Source organism: Chlorocebus sabaeus, chromosome 11 (genome assembly GCF_047675955.1).
Source record: "Chlorocebus sabaeus isolate Y175 chromosome 11, mChlSab1.0.hap1, whole genome shotgun sequence".
In the NCBI taxonomy this organism is placed as follows: domain Eukaryota; kingdom Metazoa; phylum Chordata; class Mammalia; order Primates; family Cercopithecidae; genus Chlorocebus; species Chlorocebus sabaeus.
Window position 1 is genome coordinate 19,101,870 of NC_132914.1, and position 19,288 is coordinate 19,121,157.

A 19,288-nucleotide genomic window follows, 5' to 3' on the forward strand; every position below is an offset into this window, starting at 1 on the left:
TTATGGTAACCTACTCATGAATGAATTTTAGTTATCTAAATGTCTCAGCACTGCTCACATATCATAGATGTCTTTTTTCACACACAAATTATTGATAATTTATAACGGTTCTTAATTTCCAAATTCAGAAGCTTGATCTTATTACTTATGTATGAAGCCTCCTATATTTCTAGTTTGAAAGAAACGATCGACTATTGTAAATTTTTCTAATATGACTTAAAAGTTGGCAAAATACCAAAGAAATACTGTCTTTCCATTATCATTGGCAAATAGCAATCATCACTCACAGCTAAATTATTTTCTAAATAGGTCACAGTGTATGCGATTTTCCAGATGAACTCAATCAAAACAATGAGCTCTTTAAATGAGATTTTTGCCTATGAAGCATCAATAGTAAATATCTTAGAAATGAGGACAGACTATGATATTATCAGTTCACAATTTTGTGCTTTCTATTTATTTGACAAGTACATTAAATAGCATTTCATCCTGTCCAAAACAGTGTCAATTGGAAAAACAATGTTTTTTTCATATCTCCCAAACTTGGATTATTACACATGATTTGAAAAAATAACAAGCATGCAGCTGAATAGGTCAGACATGAATATTATTGAATAATATGAATAAAGTACCAAGTATTTTCTTTCCTCACAATTCTTAATTCAACATATTTTAGATGATACCCATTTTAGGCCAGGCATTCTGGTTATTATGTCAGATGGCTAGTTTTGTACATAATTTACAAAGAGCTTTTTTACTAGACATTTTTTCCTCTCTTCTGTTCCATTAAAACCCTGAATTATAGAGAATATTTTTGAATTCATTCTGTATTCTTAATTTCATAGAAAGTGAATAATATGAATCCCATAAGAATTTCAGAAAAATCAAGAATGGAAAAAAGAGAATCCCCCTCTGCCCAAAAGGTATTACTGAATGCTTACTTCATGCGAATTATGAAACTGTTTACTCACGGAAACCAAGAGAAATGGGAGTTCAAACCATACTCTGAAGTTGCCAATGATCTAGTTGGAGAGACAGCCTGTCCACATAAATAATATACACAATGGTGTCTACACAGAGCAAAGCAATATAAAACCAAATTGTAGCCTTGGAGAAAGAATCAACTTTTGATTTAAAATCACTTCTTCCTAGTAGTCTCTAATATGCTATCTCCAAAATTCTTTATTAAAATGCCAGTCAGGATCATGGTAGGAAATCCCTACCGTGAATGACAAATTTACTCTAGAATCTAGTAATTGTTGAATTTATTGTAAATTATATGGACCAGGGTTGAGGAAAATCAATTGATGCTTCAAAACTTGGTTTAGCTTCATGAAACATCTATCTAGTCAGAAAATAACTGAGAACCCCTAAGTCCTTCTCCATCTAGCCCATGACTCAGAGGCTATACCAAGTAGACAACCAGGAGAATATGACATCTCTAGTGTTCAGGTTTAAGTAACTCAGTGAGGAGGGCAAAATAATACTTATTTCATATTTGCTCAAGACCAAAATCTAACTGTATTCATCTAGAGAGAGAAAGAAAATTCCATATATGAGTAGAAAGAAAGAGGACACATAGGGATTTTATATTTAGCTTGTTTTAAACTGAAGCTCTCTTGGTTACAAGCAAATCTATTGTTAGATTTTCAGAAGTTCCAATTTCAAGCATAATTTAAGCCTAATGGTAGTCTAAGACAAAATTTAGGAGCAGAGATTCCAAAGTCAGATAAATGTATAAGTCAACCCTCCACCACTACGGAAGTTTTGTATTCAACCTTCCTCAGATTTATATGATTCATTGCTAGAGTTAGGATAATAAATATAATATAGTGATGTTTTAAATAATTAATGAAACAATGGATATAATGTTCTTAGTATAATATAGTGATGGAAGATAAAATGTTTTTAAGAAAAGATAAGTACCCGTGTTTCTTTATTGTCATTATTGCTACCGTTTCTATCACTATCACTCAAGTAGAGGATTGTATAGGATCCAGAAGAAAATTTTCACAAAGTTGATTTGCATTCAGAATAGAACATAAGAAAAGGTGAGAAATGAGCAAAAAAGTGTAATAAAATCAGATAAAATTAATAGGTAACAAGGAGCAGTTGCAAGGTTGCAAAAGAAGTCAAGGAAATAAAGGCAATAAAATCAGAGCACAGAAAAATGAAGCACTATTGCAGAATTGTAACTGACCTTAGCAGAAATAAAGCACAGATTGAAACTACTAAAAGTCAAAGCTATCACGTATAGAACACTCTCAGACTTCAAGAAGTATAAAAAAATTAAAAGTAGATTCTCAAAGTAGAAGATAATCACTAGCCAACATAATTTGGGTTGCTAGTGAGATGGAGAACACTAGAGTGTTTTGTGCGAAGGAATAACATGATCTGACATTCTACTGGTGATTTATGTGGTAAATTATATAATACATGAAAAACACACAATTAAAGAATAATAATAGAAAAGCACTCTTATTAAACAGTAAGTTAAGGAACAAAATATTTTTGACATCAAACACCTGTTTGCCACTTCATGTCTCCTCTCCTCTATGTAAAAGGTCCTATTTGATGAAAAGTATTTTGTAGCTTTTCTTTATCATTTCATCACCAAAGTTTATATCTACTAGCAAGATAAGACATTGATTTTCTTTCTGAGGTCTCCATGAATGGAATCAAACTATATGCACTTTTTGAGCCCTGTATCTTTCACTCAGTATTATTTGTGAGATTTATTCACCTTGTTCCATATGGTTGTTATTAGTTCATTTTCATTGTTGTATAATATTCCATTAAAAGACTGGACCTCAATTTATTTATCTATCCTACTTGTTGGTGTATATTTGAAATAATATCAAGAGGTTTTCTAGAGCACTTACCTAGGGACATAGATTTACAAGGCAACACCAAACACTTTTCTAATGATGTTTTACCCATTTCACAATATATGAGAGTTCCTGTTGCTCCATTTTCCTGCCAACCTATAGTATAGTCCAAATTATAAATGTTTGCCAACATTAGGTATATGTAATGCTATCTTTGTATCAACTTTAATTTTTCTGACTCAAAAATTCATACTAAACTCATAAAATTCATGAGTCTTTAACCTTTTTAAAAAATGTAGTATTCAACTGCCCTCTTTTACAACTTACCTGTTCAAACTTCTGCTGATATTTCCACATTTCTGTAGATTTTTCAAATAGATTCATGGGAGTTCTTTATATATTTACCCTTCCTTCAGTTATGTGTATTGTAAATGTCTTCTGCCATTTAGGGACTTTTCACTTTAATTATAGTATCTTATTTATTAAGTCACTTTTCTTAAAATTTGATTTATGCAAAATAAAATGCACCCATGTTAAGTGGGCAGTTTGACTAGTTTTCAAAATGTACATAATTATGTAACAACAACTGGAATGAAGATACAAGATATTTCTATTACAAGAAAAAATGTCCAACTGCCTCTTTACAGTAAATCCCTCTCATCCCAGATTTCACACACCAAAAATTTATTTGCTCTCAATTTGGTTTTCTTTTGCCTTTACTTGACTTTTATATAAATGGAATCATATATACAATGTAAGAATTCTTGTGGCTCTACATCCTCACCAGTACCTGTTATTGTCAGTGTTTTAATTTTAGCCATTCTAGTGACTATGTGGCAATATTTCCTTCAGTTTTTAATTTGTATTCCCTCAATGGCTTATGATGCTGAATTACTTTTCATGGAATTACTGCTCATTTATGTATTTTCTGCTGTCAGGTGTCTGCTCAAATCTTTTGCCTATTTTTAAAGTTGAACTATATATCCTCTTGTTATCAAATTGTAAGGGTCCAGAACGTTACCTGGATGTCAATTAAAGGCCAGGGACAAGGAACCGTAAACTCTCTCCTGCACATGACTAACCACAATTGTAATCGTTCTAATATGTTCCAGAAGAAAGTTCATTGTGAGGTGTAGGACATATGTATTGAAAACATTGTCTCCCTGTCTGTGACTGGTTGTTGTTTATTCGCTTGCTTGTTTATTTCATTTACATGCTGTTCAGAAAGCAGAAGCTTTTAATTTTTGTGAAGTCCAGGTTTATTTTTACTTTACAGTTTATGCTTTCTTATCGTATTTAATAAAGATTTGCAACAGAAGTTTGCATAAGATATTTTTTAATACTATTTTTAGTTTTAGCTGTTCTTTAATTCTATGATCCATTTCAAGTTACAGTTCTAGTTCTAGACTCCCTATTCTGTTTCATAAATCTATATGTCTATCCTACTATCAGTCAACATTGCCTTAATTACCATATGCTCATGGAAAGTCTTGGTATCAGGCAATATAAGTTCTCCAAAATCATTCTTGTTACAAAAAAATGTTGGCTATTCTAAGTACTTTGCTACGATTGCACTGAATATATAGATTGATGTAAGGAACCTTGATATTTTAAAAAATTATATTTTCTAATTCATGAGAGTTCAATTTAATCTGATCTATTTCTTCATCTACACAGGTTTCTTAAATCACTCAGCAATGCTTTATAATTTAGCATAGAGATTATGCATAGTTTATTAAAGTTATTTCATGTTCTTGTCTAATATTTTAAATAATATTTTTATATTATTTTCCAGTTGTTTGTTACTAATACATGGGAATAGAACTGACTTTCATATATTGACCTTATATACTATGTCTTCTTGAAATCACTTCTTATATCTAAGAATTATTTTTTGGATTCCTTAGGATTTCTACATATACAGTCATGTCATCTGTGAAATAATTTTATTTTTTCCTCTTTAGTCTATAGCCCTCTTATTTTTTTACTTGCTTTATTATTTAATACTTGCTGAGTCTCCAATAAGATTTTACTGGAAGTAAAATCGCCGCCTTGTTATTTTGAGGGAGAACGTTACAGTCTTTTATCATTAAATGTAAAGTTACTTGGAGGTTATGTTGTAATATAAAAAGTTACCCTTTACTGGGTTGAAAAAGCTTTCTTCTGTATCTGGTTTACTAAGAGCTTATATCTTGAATGGATTATGAGTTTTGCCAAATGCTTTTTGTGCATATGTACAAATGCACATATGGCGTTTCTCTTTTATTCTTTTCAAATTTTAAAAATCTTTTTATTACTGGTATAATTATACTTACTAAGAATTTATAATCTGTTTCATATATTTCTACGTTGAATTAACTAATATTTTCTTAAGGATATTTGCATCTAAATTTATGTGGGACATCAGTTTTTGTTTTTATTTTCATATAATATTGTTAGATTTTGGTCTAAGAGTAATGCTGGCCTCATAAAATATTAGATAAGCTATTATTATCCGTGCTTACAGTGGAGCCTGTGGTACCATGACATTTCCCTCCGTGTAGGATCCTGCTTCATCCTCAGCTTTTGACAGCTCCTGCTTGTCTATGCCAAAGAGAACGTCTCTCTAAACGCTGTTGTCTCTCTCCCAGTGGTACTCCACCCTTGCTTATTTATTACTCAATGCTAGACCTATTTTGGCAGTGGGGACAAGGGGAGTTCTGTGTTGTAACGAACCAATCACAGCCTTAGGCAGACTCTGTGTACTTGAGTCTCAGGACTAGGACTCTCGGAGCATTCCTGCCCCTCCTCCACATGGCGGCCAGACTCTGCCTCATATCTGCAGTTAGTCGTTCGCAGTAAACGAGAGTTTATTGCTCCTTGTCCCTGACCTCTAATTGGTATCCAGGTAAGATCTTGAACCCAAGACAAGTTTCCTGGCCTTTCCCCAGAAGCAAAGTCCTTTTGCTTCTACCCTTCCTTCAACAGCAAAGGAGCTTCTCATCTATGTCCTACTTCTCCCCCAGAGACAAGACTGTTTGGCTTTTTACTTCTCCAGAAGCAAGGGGTTTTTGCCTGGGCTCAGGGAAACACAGGGTTTGCTGCTCCTCCCCCTGCAGCTTAGAGTTTTGCTTCTTATGCAAAAAGGATCCACAGAAGTGGACAGAGCCCCATAACTGTCTCCCAGAAACAGCTGGTTACCTACACACCTGCACCACAGAATATGACCTCAGTTTCCTGCACGGCCTTCAGTATTTTCCCCAAAAAACTGGTAGGCGTCCTTGGAAAAAAGCTTGCAGGAGATTGTAAACTCACCATGTGTCTTGGGCTTCCTGGTATTCCAAACTGACATGCTAACTCACACCTGGCCTTTAAAAAATCTGTTGACTTTTAGCTAATTTCTTGCTACTCATGTGTATGGTGACCATCTCTTTCTCCTGTGCTCTGCCAAAGTTTGAACATTTTGTGTACCCCAACTCTCTTTGAAATGGTTTTCACTGTGTAGTTTGGTTTACTTGGTCACTTTGTGACCTCAAATATCAGCGGGGTTCAGAAGAAATTAAAATTTTGTATATTATCTGGATTTTTTCATTGTTGCAGAGAAATCAATGTTCTATATTTTCATTTGTTTGTTTATTATATTTTAAGTTCTAGGATACATGTGCAGGAAGTGCAGGTTTGTTACGTAGGTATATATGTGGCATGGTGGTTTGCTGCACCCATCAACCCTTCACCTACATTAGGTATTTCTCCTAATGCTCTGCCTCCCCTTGCTCCCCACCTCCCGACAGGCCTGGTGTGTGATGTTCCCTTCCCTGTGTCCATGTGTGCTTATTGTTCAACTCCCACTTATGAGTGAGAACATGAGGTGTTAGGTTTTCTGTTCCTGTGTTAGTTTGCTAAATAAGAATGATGGTTTCCAGCTTCATCCATGTCCCTGCAAGGGACATGAACTCATCCTTTTTTATATTTTAAGCCAAGTTGCATTTCAAAGCTGTTTTTAATCTTTAAGGAAAAAATAATTCATATTGGCACTAACTACTGAACCTGGAATGAAAAGCATTCTAAATTCTCAATTTGTTTCCAAACTCATTAATTGAATTTGATAATTTTCAGTATGTCTAATATAAATCAAAACTAATTAAAGTTTGTATAAAATTAGGAGATGGTATGCTGTTACGTGGCTGTTTAAATGCATACTGCTTTGGTCTCCATCACAGCTGAATAAGAGACGGGAATAATCAACCACTTACGACGTTTTGTTTGGTTTTCGAGAAAGATGCAGGGGAGAAAAGGTTGTTACCCATCTTTTCAAATGTTCAAAATATTTTTCAAGTATGCTTAATTAATTCTAAAGTGTTAGCATATGGTTCCTTCAAGGTTCACGAAACATCCAATATTTCCAAAGATACGCTTGGAATGTACTACATAAAATAACATCATAGCGTTGTTTTCGGGTTTTCATTAACCCAAAGAAGTTAGAAAGAATTTAGAGGCAGTCTAGTCTAAATCCTATGCAATGCAAAAATCTTCTCTAAATATCCCTGATTGCTCATATACCTGAATCTGGAGCACCTTTCTACTCAAAAGGCAGCCTACACAGTTTTTGAACAAATAATTTTAAGAAAAACTTTTCTTAAAATTTTAAGAAAAACTAGAGAGTCAAAAGAACCTCTCTAGGTTTGCAACCATTTGTTCTCATTTATCATTTTAGAGCTACTTACAAGAAATCTACTCCTCTTTTTACCTGAAAGACCATCAAATACTTGAAATGGTTATAATGTTTTATTTTTTTTCTTTTTTGCCAAGCTAAAATTTTGTAATACTATCAACTACCTTCACGTTGATGTCTATTAAGCTATATAGTCTTCTGGCTTCTGTCTCCACACTGCATGCTCCATCTGTGACCCAAACTTTCTCCTCCATCATTAAAATAATAAAAGTTCTGAAATGTTATGCACCCAGCATTCAACTTTTTTTCCTCTATCTATGTTCTCTCTCGGGATAATCATATTCAAATTTTTGTCTATGTATCACCTCTATGAAAATGTTGCCCAAGTCTACCTTTGTTATTTCTTGAAATAAGGTGCTCACCCTACTGCATTTTGTATCTGTAAGGGATCTCATAATGCGAATTAGCCATCATAGGGTTTGTAAGTTTTAAACGGATATTCCCCTTGTACTCTTGGTGTGTGTGTGCATGTATTTGTGTATATATGTGTATTTGGGAAAAAACTCTGTAGGTTGGTATAGAAAAGTGTTTCTATACAATGATTGTGCATTTACTTCTGCTTGGGTCCAAAAAAGTCACAATAGCCTAGTGTAATGTTTAACATAAATTCCTACTATAGTAGTCCAAGTTAATACTCCGGAGACACACAAAGCACAGACTAGGGTTCAGTTTCTCAGATAATCATTTTCCTCACTCAAGGACTGAATAGAGAGAGGCTTCGTCAAAAGTGTTTCTGATCAGTAGAAACAGTTTTTCTTCTCCCACCTTTTACAGGTGGCTGCTATCCAATGTTTGAGGACTATCTGAGGATCTTAGCTCCAGTCCTGCCCCTTCCCCTACTTTCACCAAGTGATTTAGTCCTAAGATTTCAGCACATTTCCCAGTATTAGCAATAAACACCAATCCTACAGCTGAGGATCTACATCTAGTCTGATATTTCCTCCAGGCCATTGCAGCATCACTGTTGGAGCTACTGCTCAGGCTTGAAGTTCCCTCTAAATATCTGCAACCCTAAGATTTATACTACCTTTCTTATAGTTTGTTTAATGTTTATACACACACCATGTGGTGTGTGTATGTGTGTGTGGTGTAGTGTGTCTATATTTTCTCAGTCCACCAGTTGCTAGAGATAGAACTCCATTGCATTTCCTCTGGGAAGCTCCAAGCCTATGTATCAAAAAATACTCACATCATGATTCTACCAAAAATCTTCATTTTGTCTGTGTTTCTGCCATAATAAATAGCACCTGTATTCTTGGTTTCCAAAATTTGGAAATGAAATTTTGGAATCATCTTAAATCCAGCCTTTCTGTTGGTTCTCATATCCAATTAATCACCAACTCAATTTTACAATTGCAATATTTTGCTCCACATATTCTAGCAATCTCAGTTATGCATGAATATAATGATTATCTTCAGAATGTGAATATTAAATCAGATAAGTGGATCACATAAGAAGTAGTGCAAGACTGGAGTAATAGATGGAATAAATCAGCTACCAGCTACCTAGTGACCCAGGTCAAGCCAGTATTTAGTAATGTTTATGAATTTTCACAAACTCATGCATCGCACATATTTACTTAGAACAGAAGAATGAAAAAATAAACATAGAACCTAATATGACTTTTCAGGTTTTTATGATTTTCTAATTTCTATTCTATTAGTTATCTGTGCATATACAGTGTCTCATTTCTCTTATAAACTGAAAGATTGGTGTGAATGAATAAAATTAACTAGTTAAACATTAACATTTAGCCCTCATTATCTGCCAGGCACTATATTTCATATTTTATCTAATTTAATCTTTACAGGAACTTAGTTATTATTCTCACTTCACAGAAGAGGGAGCCTAGGGACAAGAAAGTTAAATACTCTGATGATGGCCGTAGGTAGAAAGGGGCAGAACCAGGATGTAAACAAACAGATCTTGACTTCAGAGCTGACAGTATTGTCTATGATGCTCTTCTGAATGAATACTGTATTAACAGTATACTAATAGTAAGGTTGTTGGCCTTTGGTAATTTTCAAGTTATCAAGTACATTCTCTAGTATCCAAACTAAACACCAGTTTGGATAATACACATTGAAAATGTGGTGGAACTCACTTTCTAGTTATGCAGAGTATGTGTCTTTTGATTCAATTTAATAATGAACTGGATCTGGTAGGTACGTCACAATATTGACTTATATTGAGTTAACACATAAGTGAAATAAATGATTTTTTCCATTTGAATGACTCATAAGTTTTTCTTCTCCATGTTATTATTGGGTAAATATATTTTTTAATCCATGAAAGACTTAAAATAGATCTCAACTAAATTGCATCTTTTTACTTTTAGCTCATTAATAAAATCTGTAGACAATTTTTGGAATCCTCATTTTGTCTTTTATAGTATTAATTAGTTATTCTTCAGGTTTTTGTCATTGGTTTCAGGATTTGTAAAATTACATATCAGAGATACTGGCAACAAATTTAAAAGTACACATTATTTTTCCACAAAAGAAGCAAAGTATTATCCCATTAATATAGAACTTGCATTGTGTCTTTGTACTGACACTTTGTTAAGAAAATGTAAGGGGAATTAAAATCTTTTTATGCTGTGAACACATATCTTTGTATGCAAATAAAAGGAAAAACTCTGTTCCATCTCTTCTTAAAATAAACTGTTGTAATTTTCCATTGGAATGACGGTGGTGCTGGTGACAAAACTGATGTTTTTTGAGAAAACACAATTGTTAATGATAAAGACAAAGAACATAAAAACCTTGTAGAGTGAAACATGATTCACACAGAATCAAAGAAAAGAGAGATTTCTCACTATAGTTAATGGCAAAACATGGAAAAGAATAAGGTCAAAACAGAGAAGGTTTTTTTTAAAAAAATAAATGCTTATTTAAGAACATCTGCACATCTGGGATATAGGACGGCTAATGAAAAATTCTTAGAATGGTGACCATAAAATCGCTATCCCTCTTAAGGCCAGCCTGCATTGTTGATTTTAGGAATTTGTCATTGCTGTAGGCATATTGGGCCATTTTTGTGTTGCTATAAAGAAATACCTGAGTCTGGGTAATTTATAAAGAAAAGAGGTGGAATTGGCTCACAGTTCTGCAGACAATACAAGAAGTGTGGTGCCAGCATCGCCTTCTGGTGAGGGCCTCAGGAAGCTTTGCAATCATAGCAGAAGGTGAAGGGGGTGCAGGTGTCTAACCTGGTGAGAGCTGGAGCAGAGGGAGGCGGGATGTGCTGCACAATTTTAAACAAACAGATTTTGTGAGAACTCGCTCACTATTGCAAGGACAGCACCAAGCCATTCAAGAGGGATCCACCCCCGTGACACGATGCCTCCCACCAGACCTCACTTCCAACATAGGGGCTTATATTTCAATATGAGATTTGGAGAGGACAGACATCCAAACTATATCAGTAGATTGTATTTGTCATCAGCGATTGTTTTGAAAAATCAGTCACTTCAAGGATGTGCAATCAGATGATAACCAAACACCTCAACACCACAACTGGCTGTCCAGAGTTTGTTCTGAACCCTGTGAATCTGAGTTTCTAGTAAGTTTGCCCAACTATACCCTGATTCCAAACAATAGGTGTGTTTTGAGACTCTCCCGGGATTGACCGTCATTACTTTGTTTTCATAGTGTTTTGTGGAAACCACAGACTTTGTCTAAGGCTGAGTTTCCCTGCTTTCCCCACACTTCCTCCTCCCTCTCTGTCTCTCTTTTCCTCTCCCTCTTCCTTATCCTTCCTCTTCTTCTACCTCTCTCTCTCATTTTGTTTCAAGTAATGTTAAATTAGAGCTAAGGTAGTAAGTTAGTGTTAAGTCAGTTCTAGTTTTGAACATTTGCTCAGTGAAAATTAAAGCCCCAGTCACAGGATAACCAGAGTCTTGAGAACTTTCTTTTTATGTGAAAGCAAACAATCATATTTTATTCTACTTGCTCCTCATGGAAAAAGAAGAAGTTTGAGAATAAATTGATGTTCCCTCATTTATTTCAATAGATTGTAAGATGTGAATCTTGGTTATCTACAGGAAAACGTGGATAATATTATTGAAGAAGTTAAAAAAATATGCAGTGTTCTAGGGTGTGTGGAAACCAAACAAATTACAGATGCAGTAAATGAACTAAGTCTAATTCTTCAGAGAAAAGCAGAGGTAAGTATATTCATTTATTACACAATAGTTTTAAACCTGAGTTCAATACTTAATTACGGAGAGTGAAAGACTTTTTACTAACAACTGTATTTCTGTGTGTATGTTTGAGTCTGTGTGATTGTGTGTGTATCTCTGGGTGTGTGTGTGTGTGTGTGTGTGTGTGTGTGTGTTGCCAAACAGTATATTTCAATTGATTGGGAGTATTGGCAGCTTGAGTCTATTATGCCAAATAGATTTGATTAAACTATAAGGACATTGATTACACCTTTGAAGTTTGTACCCACCTTATAACTTTAGGTGGTACTGAAATCAATCCTATAATCCTACCTAAATGAACGTAATTATATAACATTCACATATAAGTGTTTGTATAGATTGTTAATGGTTCTCACGTATATGAGTGTATACAGGCATAAGTGTCATGTTTGTATGGATAAGCATGTTCATAAAAAAGAAAAAATCCATTTTTGTGGTATCTTTTGCGAATTTTGCAGTGCACACTGCTTCTATGATTTCTGTGTGATTTTCTCTGGATCCCACATTGTGGTTTGGTGGGCTTAAAAAATGAACATTATGTGATTTTCTTTTGAATTCTCAGAAATCTGATATAGACCTGTAAGTGATTATTTTCCAAGAAAAACATTAGGACATCTGGTTACAATAAATTCATTTATCTTATTATTAGTTTAGCAGATGATAAAGCAGAAAGATACGATGATAATAATAACTAGTATTTGCTAGTCCATTGTAATATGTAAAATAGTTTGACATATGCATTACCTCATTGAATTTAATTTTTATTTTATCTCAATTTATGCTCATAGCAATGTCATAAAGTTGGTATTTTAATGTTCATTTCACTATTAAAACTCAACGCTTACAGTGTGTGTGTATGGAGAATTAATAAGTGGCAAAATACAGATTTGAACCTAGGCCTCTATACACATCACAGTGTATGTGAAACTTTCTAAGATAGAGTGAATACATATAATCTCTATCTGCATGGTAGACAACAAGAAAGATTCTACTACTTTTGAATATTCCAGTCTTGAAATTTTCAAAAGATTGATTTACAATGTAATCATATTACTACATAGAAATAATCATGCTTACTGCTTATTGTTTCAAATAGATAAGTGGGTATGAAAATTCAGTAGTTTCTTAATGATAGGCTTTCTAGATCTTATTTAATCCAAAGTTTTGTGTGATTAGACAGTAAAAAAATGAATATAGAAATTTAAATACATTCTTTACATGAACGATGACGATTTTGATGACTCATGGAGGTATACCACAAAAATATTTTAAAGATAAACATTGCTGAAAAGCTAAAAATGCAAAGCATTAAATAAATCAAAATTTAAATAATGTAATCAATAAATCCAGCAATTCAATATCGAAGACAGATTTGTGTTCATTTCCCTAAATTTTTCTTAAAAAGTAAACACCTTCTCTTTTACTTTCCAATTATAGAAGGAAACTGAGTAACTATGTAGTCTCCAAAACTGTTTTTGTATGTAGCTATTAAGACATAGGGCCTTTACAAGTAACAACAAGGTAAAACAATCTGATTTGATCACATGTAATATAATCACATTTTTCTATTCTGCATCAGAGTAAAAAAAAATGTACTGGAGCAGGGGCGTTCAATCTTTTGGCTTCCCTGGGCCACATTGCAAAAATTGTCTTGGGCCACACATAAAATACACTAACACTAACAATAGCTGATAGGCTTAAAAAAAAAATCTCATAATGTTTTGAGGAAGTTTACATATTTGTGATATTTGTGTTGGGCCACATTCAATGTCATCCTGGGCTGCATGTGGCCCACAGGCCGCGGGTTGGACAAGCTTGTACTAGCGTCTTAAAAAGCATTTCACCAGTATGTTTCGAAAATAACTATTTTGATGAACTTAAAAACTTGGGAATTACATGATGCTGAAAGGGGGCTTTCTAATTGGTGATGTTAGGTCAGTATAACGAGGTAGTGAGAATTAACTTTGAACAGGCAGGTATTTCTCTTAAATTGTCACATTTTAGAAACATTACAAGCTCCCAAAGCTGATAAAATACATGAGATAAGATAATGCAAATATGAAGTGGATATAAGATCTACCAGTTTCTATATAAACATCCTGTGGAAAATTAATTCACTTTTTGGAGTTTTAATTTTCCTCATGTTTAAAACAGAAAAATAAAACAGAATTTTCAGGGTTCTTCTAAGTATGGGAAATAATGTTAGTAAAGGGCCCTGATGATAGTGTAGCTTAAATGAGATCGTTGTTGTTACTGGAGGTATTAAGGATGGTGCTGGTGCTAGTTCTGGAGAATCTTTCCCACAAGGCCTATACGAAGGCTTTAATTCACACAAGCACCAGGAAGGTTGGCCCCTGTCATCTCATGGCCATTGGTTACAGCCAGCCTCCTGACAAATATGAACCATTGCCAGAGGAAGAGACCAGATGTGTGGATGTGGACACGTCTTCCCATCTGTGAAGACTATTTGATTATTCTTCTACTTTTATGTCCAGCTCTTGGTGAATTGGTGGACAAACAACTGATCAAACAATGAGGAAAATATAGTCTTAGGATGAAGCATTTCGAATGATGTTAAAGTATTGCTGGTTATAAAAAGTTTTATCTTCAAAACACTCATTTTCTGAAACTCCCTAAAAGAACAAAAATGACAATTTTTCAGAAATATCAAACTTAATATTTGAAGTTAAAAGAATTCTTCACAAAGGAATTGGGTATTTCGTAAGCCATAAACAATTATAATACTCAAGAAAAACTCACCTTCACATTTCACTTTCCTTATGTACTAGTATAAACACAAAATTTTGTGTGATTTTTCTTTGAAACTTTTAAACTCATAATATCTAAATATTTATCCTATATTTTGATAAGACTACAATGATTTTCATGCAGAGAAATTAAGAAAGGAGTTAACAATCAGGAGTTTTATTTAATATATGTCAATAGATAAAATAGTTCAATATTCTGTAAAAACTGGATCCTACTTATTTTGAGCAGACTGTTGAAAGCTCATTTATTCTACATCAGTTGCATTCATACTTTTGTTCATCTCTTTTTCCATCCCATTTTAATTGTGAGCCCACCTATATAAGAATCTTGGCACACATATTAAGTACATTTTACAGAATTTGTGCAGTAACCAGCTACAGTTAACAATGCCAAAGCAGTCTATCCACCCACCATGAAGTTAAGACTGAAGAAATGACAAATACAGGCCTTCTGCCAACAAACTGAAATTTGAGAAGCTTTTCTTTTTCTTGGCTGCATTTTTGGTCAACATACAAAGGACTATTTCCTGCCATACAGGGAAGTCATTAGGAGTTTATTAAATGTAAGCTTTGGCAAGATGAAGAATTATATGACAAACATACTTGTACTCTATTTTATTCTCTGACCCAGCACTGGAAACAATTTGCATCCTTCAAATTATATTCCAGAACTCACATAATTTAATTTCCATTAAATGATTCCATAATAGGCGAACCACAAAGTGAAAATATGGTCTTTCACATCATGGTGTAGGTGGATGTCATGGCGATTTTCTAATACAAGTCTATATTTCTGAATAAATTGAATTCTAGTTAAATCAGACTAACATTTTTAATAATCTCACCCACATGGATAGGGTGGAAATATCATATGTAGTTGTTAAGACTAGCAACTGATACTATACTCCGATTAAATATTTTACCTAATAGAAGTGCTTCTGAAAAGGTTCATGCGAATGATGCTTCTAATTAAAAAGTTACATATAAATGTAATGACATTTTAAACATGATCGAAATGTTCTCTCTCTAAAAGAATACTCTAACAAATTTTTTGTTATAGAAAAACAATTATTCTCTAATTTATTTGTTTGAGAAATCTAGTTTTTAACTAATTGTATTTCCTTAAATGCAAGACTTGAAATTTTATTTTTTTATTTTCACCTTTTTTAAAATTTTGAGTTTATACATTTAAAACATTTTAATGGCAATTAAAATGGATCTTATTAATAATTGTATTTCCTTTTGAGCTGAAACCATTTTTTAGGATGTTTATAAATCATCTTATACAGTTTTCATGATAGTTCAGTTGCAACCAGCAAATCCTAAGCCACCAAAGTAATTCTAGGTTTCTAACAAGGATAAAAATAAGTAAATAAGGAAGGCCACCACACTAATGGACATGAACCTAAAGAATAATGAAAATGGAAACAAAAAAACAGGATTTCAGATTGTATTTTTTATTTAAGATATGACTCAATATATTTTATTTTTTCAAGTGTTTGACTATCAGAGTTTTAAAATTTTCCTAAAAAGGAAAAAAGAAAGAAAACTATTTACTGAATCTATACTGATTTTGTCCACCTCAATTCAGTCTTCTTTTAGGTGGTGTCCAAAGCTTGTTGAATAACTGCTAAGAATAAGAGCTGGACACGGCATACAGAGAGAATTAGACATGCACTTTTCTCAAAAGATTAGTCACTGTTATATAAGGGGGATTGAGCTTAGACAATCTATCGTGGTAATTTCTCTTTTAAAAAATTACCTACATTGCTTATTACAATATTTAGAAAGTTTTTATTTCATCATACAATTTAAATTTATTCTGTTTAATAAGCAAATTGATATATGATGCCAAGAAATATTTTGTTGTCGTATCATGACAAAGAAATTATAATGTTTAGATTTTGGACGTTACCTTTTGATTATTTTGTGAATTTGTTGTGTGAATAACAAGTATAATTTTACATTTCTTTCAGAACTTTTATCAAAGTTCAGAGACTTCAGCAAAAGGTAAAACATACATGTACTCAAGTATTTTGAAATAAATAAAAGAAAAAAATAAGTTACAGAATCCAAAATAATTTTTTTATCCAAATACTGTGGTAACACAAAACACACACACACACACGCACACACACACACAGCCTCATGAGGAGAAAGATGCTTTTCTAAAATCCTTTTTATTAATGGAAGTGTTTATTCTGCAAGGGAATAAAAATCCACACTCTGTAAACTTTTAGCCTGATATTTTTAAAATAATGAGAAAAGTCTACAAAAAAGATCTATAAATATTAAAATGCTGAAAATATCTTATAACCATTCCAAGACATTGAGAATTTTACCATTTACCTAATTATATTTTGATGTAAGAAAAATTAGAAAAGTGGTAGATGTCTGTCTGCAAGGTCACCCACTTCAAATTTAAATTCCAGCTCTATATGAAAGACCAAGCTAATGTAACAGGTAGGAGGATTTGGTTCTGGAATAATTAGTGTTTACAGAGGCCCTGAGTCTATAAAATTACAAGCCATGGGAGGACTTTGCCTCTATAGAAAACAGTAGGTGTGAGATTGCGTGGGATAGAGCAGAGTCTGACTTTTGGAATCAGGCAGAACTGGTTTTGAATTTCAACTCTCCCAACTCAAATCTCAACTGATTTTGAATCAAAGATTCTACTTTCAGAGTCTGTGATTCTAGATTAAACTCTTTGATCTTGTTATCCTAACAGGCATAAACAATATAATAGGATTTAATGTGCAGGGTCTGGTCAGGATCATTCTTGGTTGTAGATGGTATTTGGCACAGGAATACTCTGAGTATCTGCAAGAAAACTGTCTGCCCCTCAGATGTTCAACTAACACACTTGGATTCAGAAAAATCCACTGGAAGGCAAATGAAAACCTCACCTGTCCTCCACACCCTTAACTGTTTCAGTAGTCATGTACAAAAGTATATCCTCTCAACTCTAATTCCTACCACTCAAAAGAAGACATTCAATTATGTTTGAGGAACTCCCCCATCTCACATCAAAAAGGAAAATAGGGTGGCAGAGGTATAAAGAAACTTGTGCAAGTACAAAAACCCCTATTCTAGGTGTTCATAAAACTCTAGAACACAATAGAGGGAAGGAAGGAATGGACACTCCCTGACAGTATTACTAGCAGAATCTAAGCGGTCGAACACGAAGTGATCAAGCTGGAGGTGTGTCTGTATGAAACTGATTCTCCTTTTCTATCAGGAATGTTGTAATGAGGTCTCCTCCCCTATATTCCTCCGGGGACTAGAATATGAGATCCCACAAAACTGTACAGAAATGTTCCTGGAGACTTATATCCTATAATAAATCATGACAGATTTTAATTGAGTCTAAATTGCACATAGATTGTCCTTGCCTCTTTATTTCATGGCACTGTAACTCTTTTCCAGAGTAAAATTAGGTGCAATAAACTCTTTTCCCACCGTATTTCAGTACCAAGCCCTGTGTCTTGGGTGCTTAATACGATTTCATGATGTTATTTGAAATGTAGTCTTCATCCAGAGTTCAGGAAGTAAAACATAATGCATAAGCATACATCTCTACGCAAACTTAAAGTAGCAAATTATATCCAAGAACCATGTTTCTGCACAAAAAGCAAAAAGTAGAGTTTGAGTGAGTAACCAAATGACTAAGTTTCCCCCAAAATATATGCTAGCGCTTACATTAATAAATTTATGATTTGTTTTAGATGTGTGTTCATTTGCACAATGTTGGGAATTCTTGAAAAGAAGTTTATGTTTCCTGCTTCAGGCTACCAAGAGTACAATTTGGAGACAGAGAAACAAGATGTTTCTATACATTTATAATTCTCTGCTTTCTGCTGTTCAGGAGAATCTCTGTTCGTTGGCCTCCAGAGTTTGATGTGGCCTCTTTTAAGACTATTTTTACACTGCTTTACTCTTCCGCTTCATTAATTGCTACTGCCGACTTCTCAGAGAATTTTAATTACAGGTTTTCTTTTTCCTCTGCTTGTCCCCCCAGGCAGTTTCAACAGAGGGCACAATTTAAGAAATATAACAAATAAGGAAAGTTAATCTACCTTATATATTTTGTACAAATTTATGAATAACTAAGTGAAGAACAGCATATGTTAAACAACAACAAAAATATTTAATTATAGACAGAGCTACTGAGGCACAGACAGGATGTAGGAAGAAGCTCCATGTCAAACTGGCCACTTTCCTGAAGTATCCAACTGCCTGTGTGCTGGAATACTGTAGATTATCAAAGGAAATATCTAGCTCTGTACTATTTTCGTTTCCAAACGATTAGAAACAAAAGGCAATTCGTGTTTTTTTAACTTATAAATTGTGTATTTCTGGAATTTTCACTTAATTTTTTTTTTACTTAAGTTTACTTTGGGTAACAAACTGTGGAAAGCAAAAGTACTGTTAAGACTGAACTACTATATAGGGAATTGCATGTTTTAAAAACAACTTATAAATAATTGCATGTGTTTGAATAAACAACTTTATTGACTAACAGCACATGGATTCATATCACAGCAGATTAAAAAACAAAACAAAACACAATTTCTGATGATGTGTTTACTTGTTCTCAATATCTACTTAGCTGCCAGAAAAACTATTAGCACCTATACCTAGTGATTTTTCTTCTTTCATGACAAATCACTTTTAGGAATAACCAGTGACTCCTTTTAAATAACTAATGGCAAAACTCAAGAAAGGCTTTGATTTTGAAGAGATACAGTAAACATCATAAATCTTTCATTTCAAGCT

General features: G+C 33.5%; 1 protein-coding gene across 1 annotated transcript in view; it reads left to right on the plus strand.

The window, feature by feature from the left end:
• The window catches only part of PIK3C2G (phosphatidylinositol-4-phosphate 3-kinase catalytic subunit type 2 gamma), a 383,353-nt gene that overhangs the window by 43,033 nt on the left and 321,032 nt on the right, over positions 1 to 19,288 (plus strand). Inside the window, 2 exon segments of the mRNA XM_007967793.3 lie at positions 11,586 to 11,708; positions 16,489 to 16,522. Coding sequence (XP_007965984.3) covers positions 11,586 to 11,708; positions 16,489 to 16,522 — 157 coding nt within the window.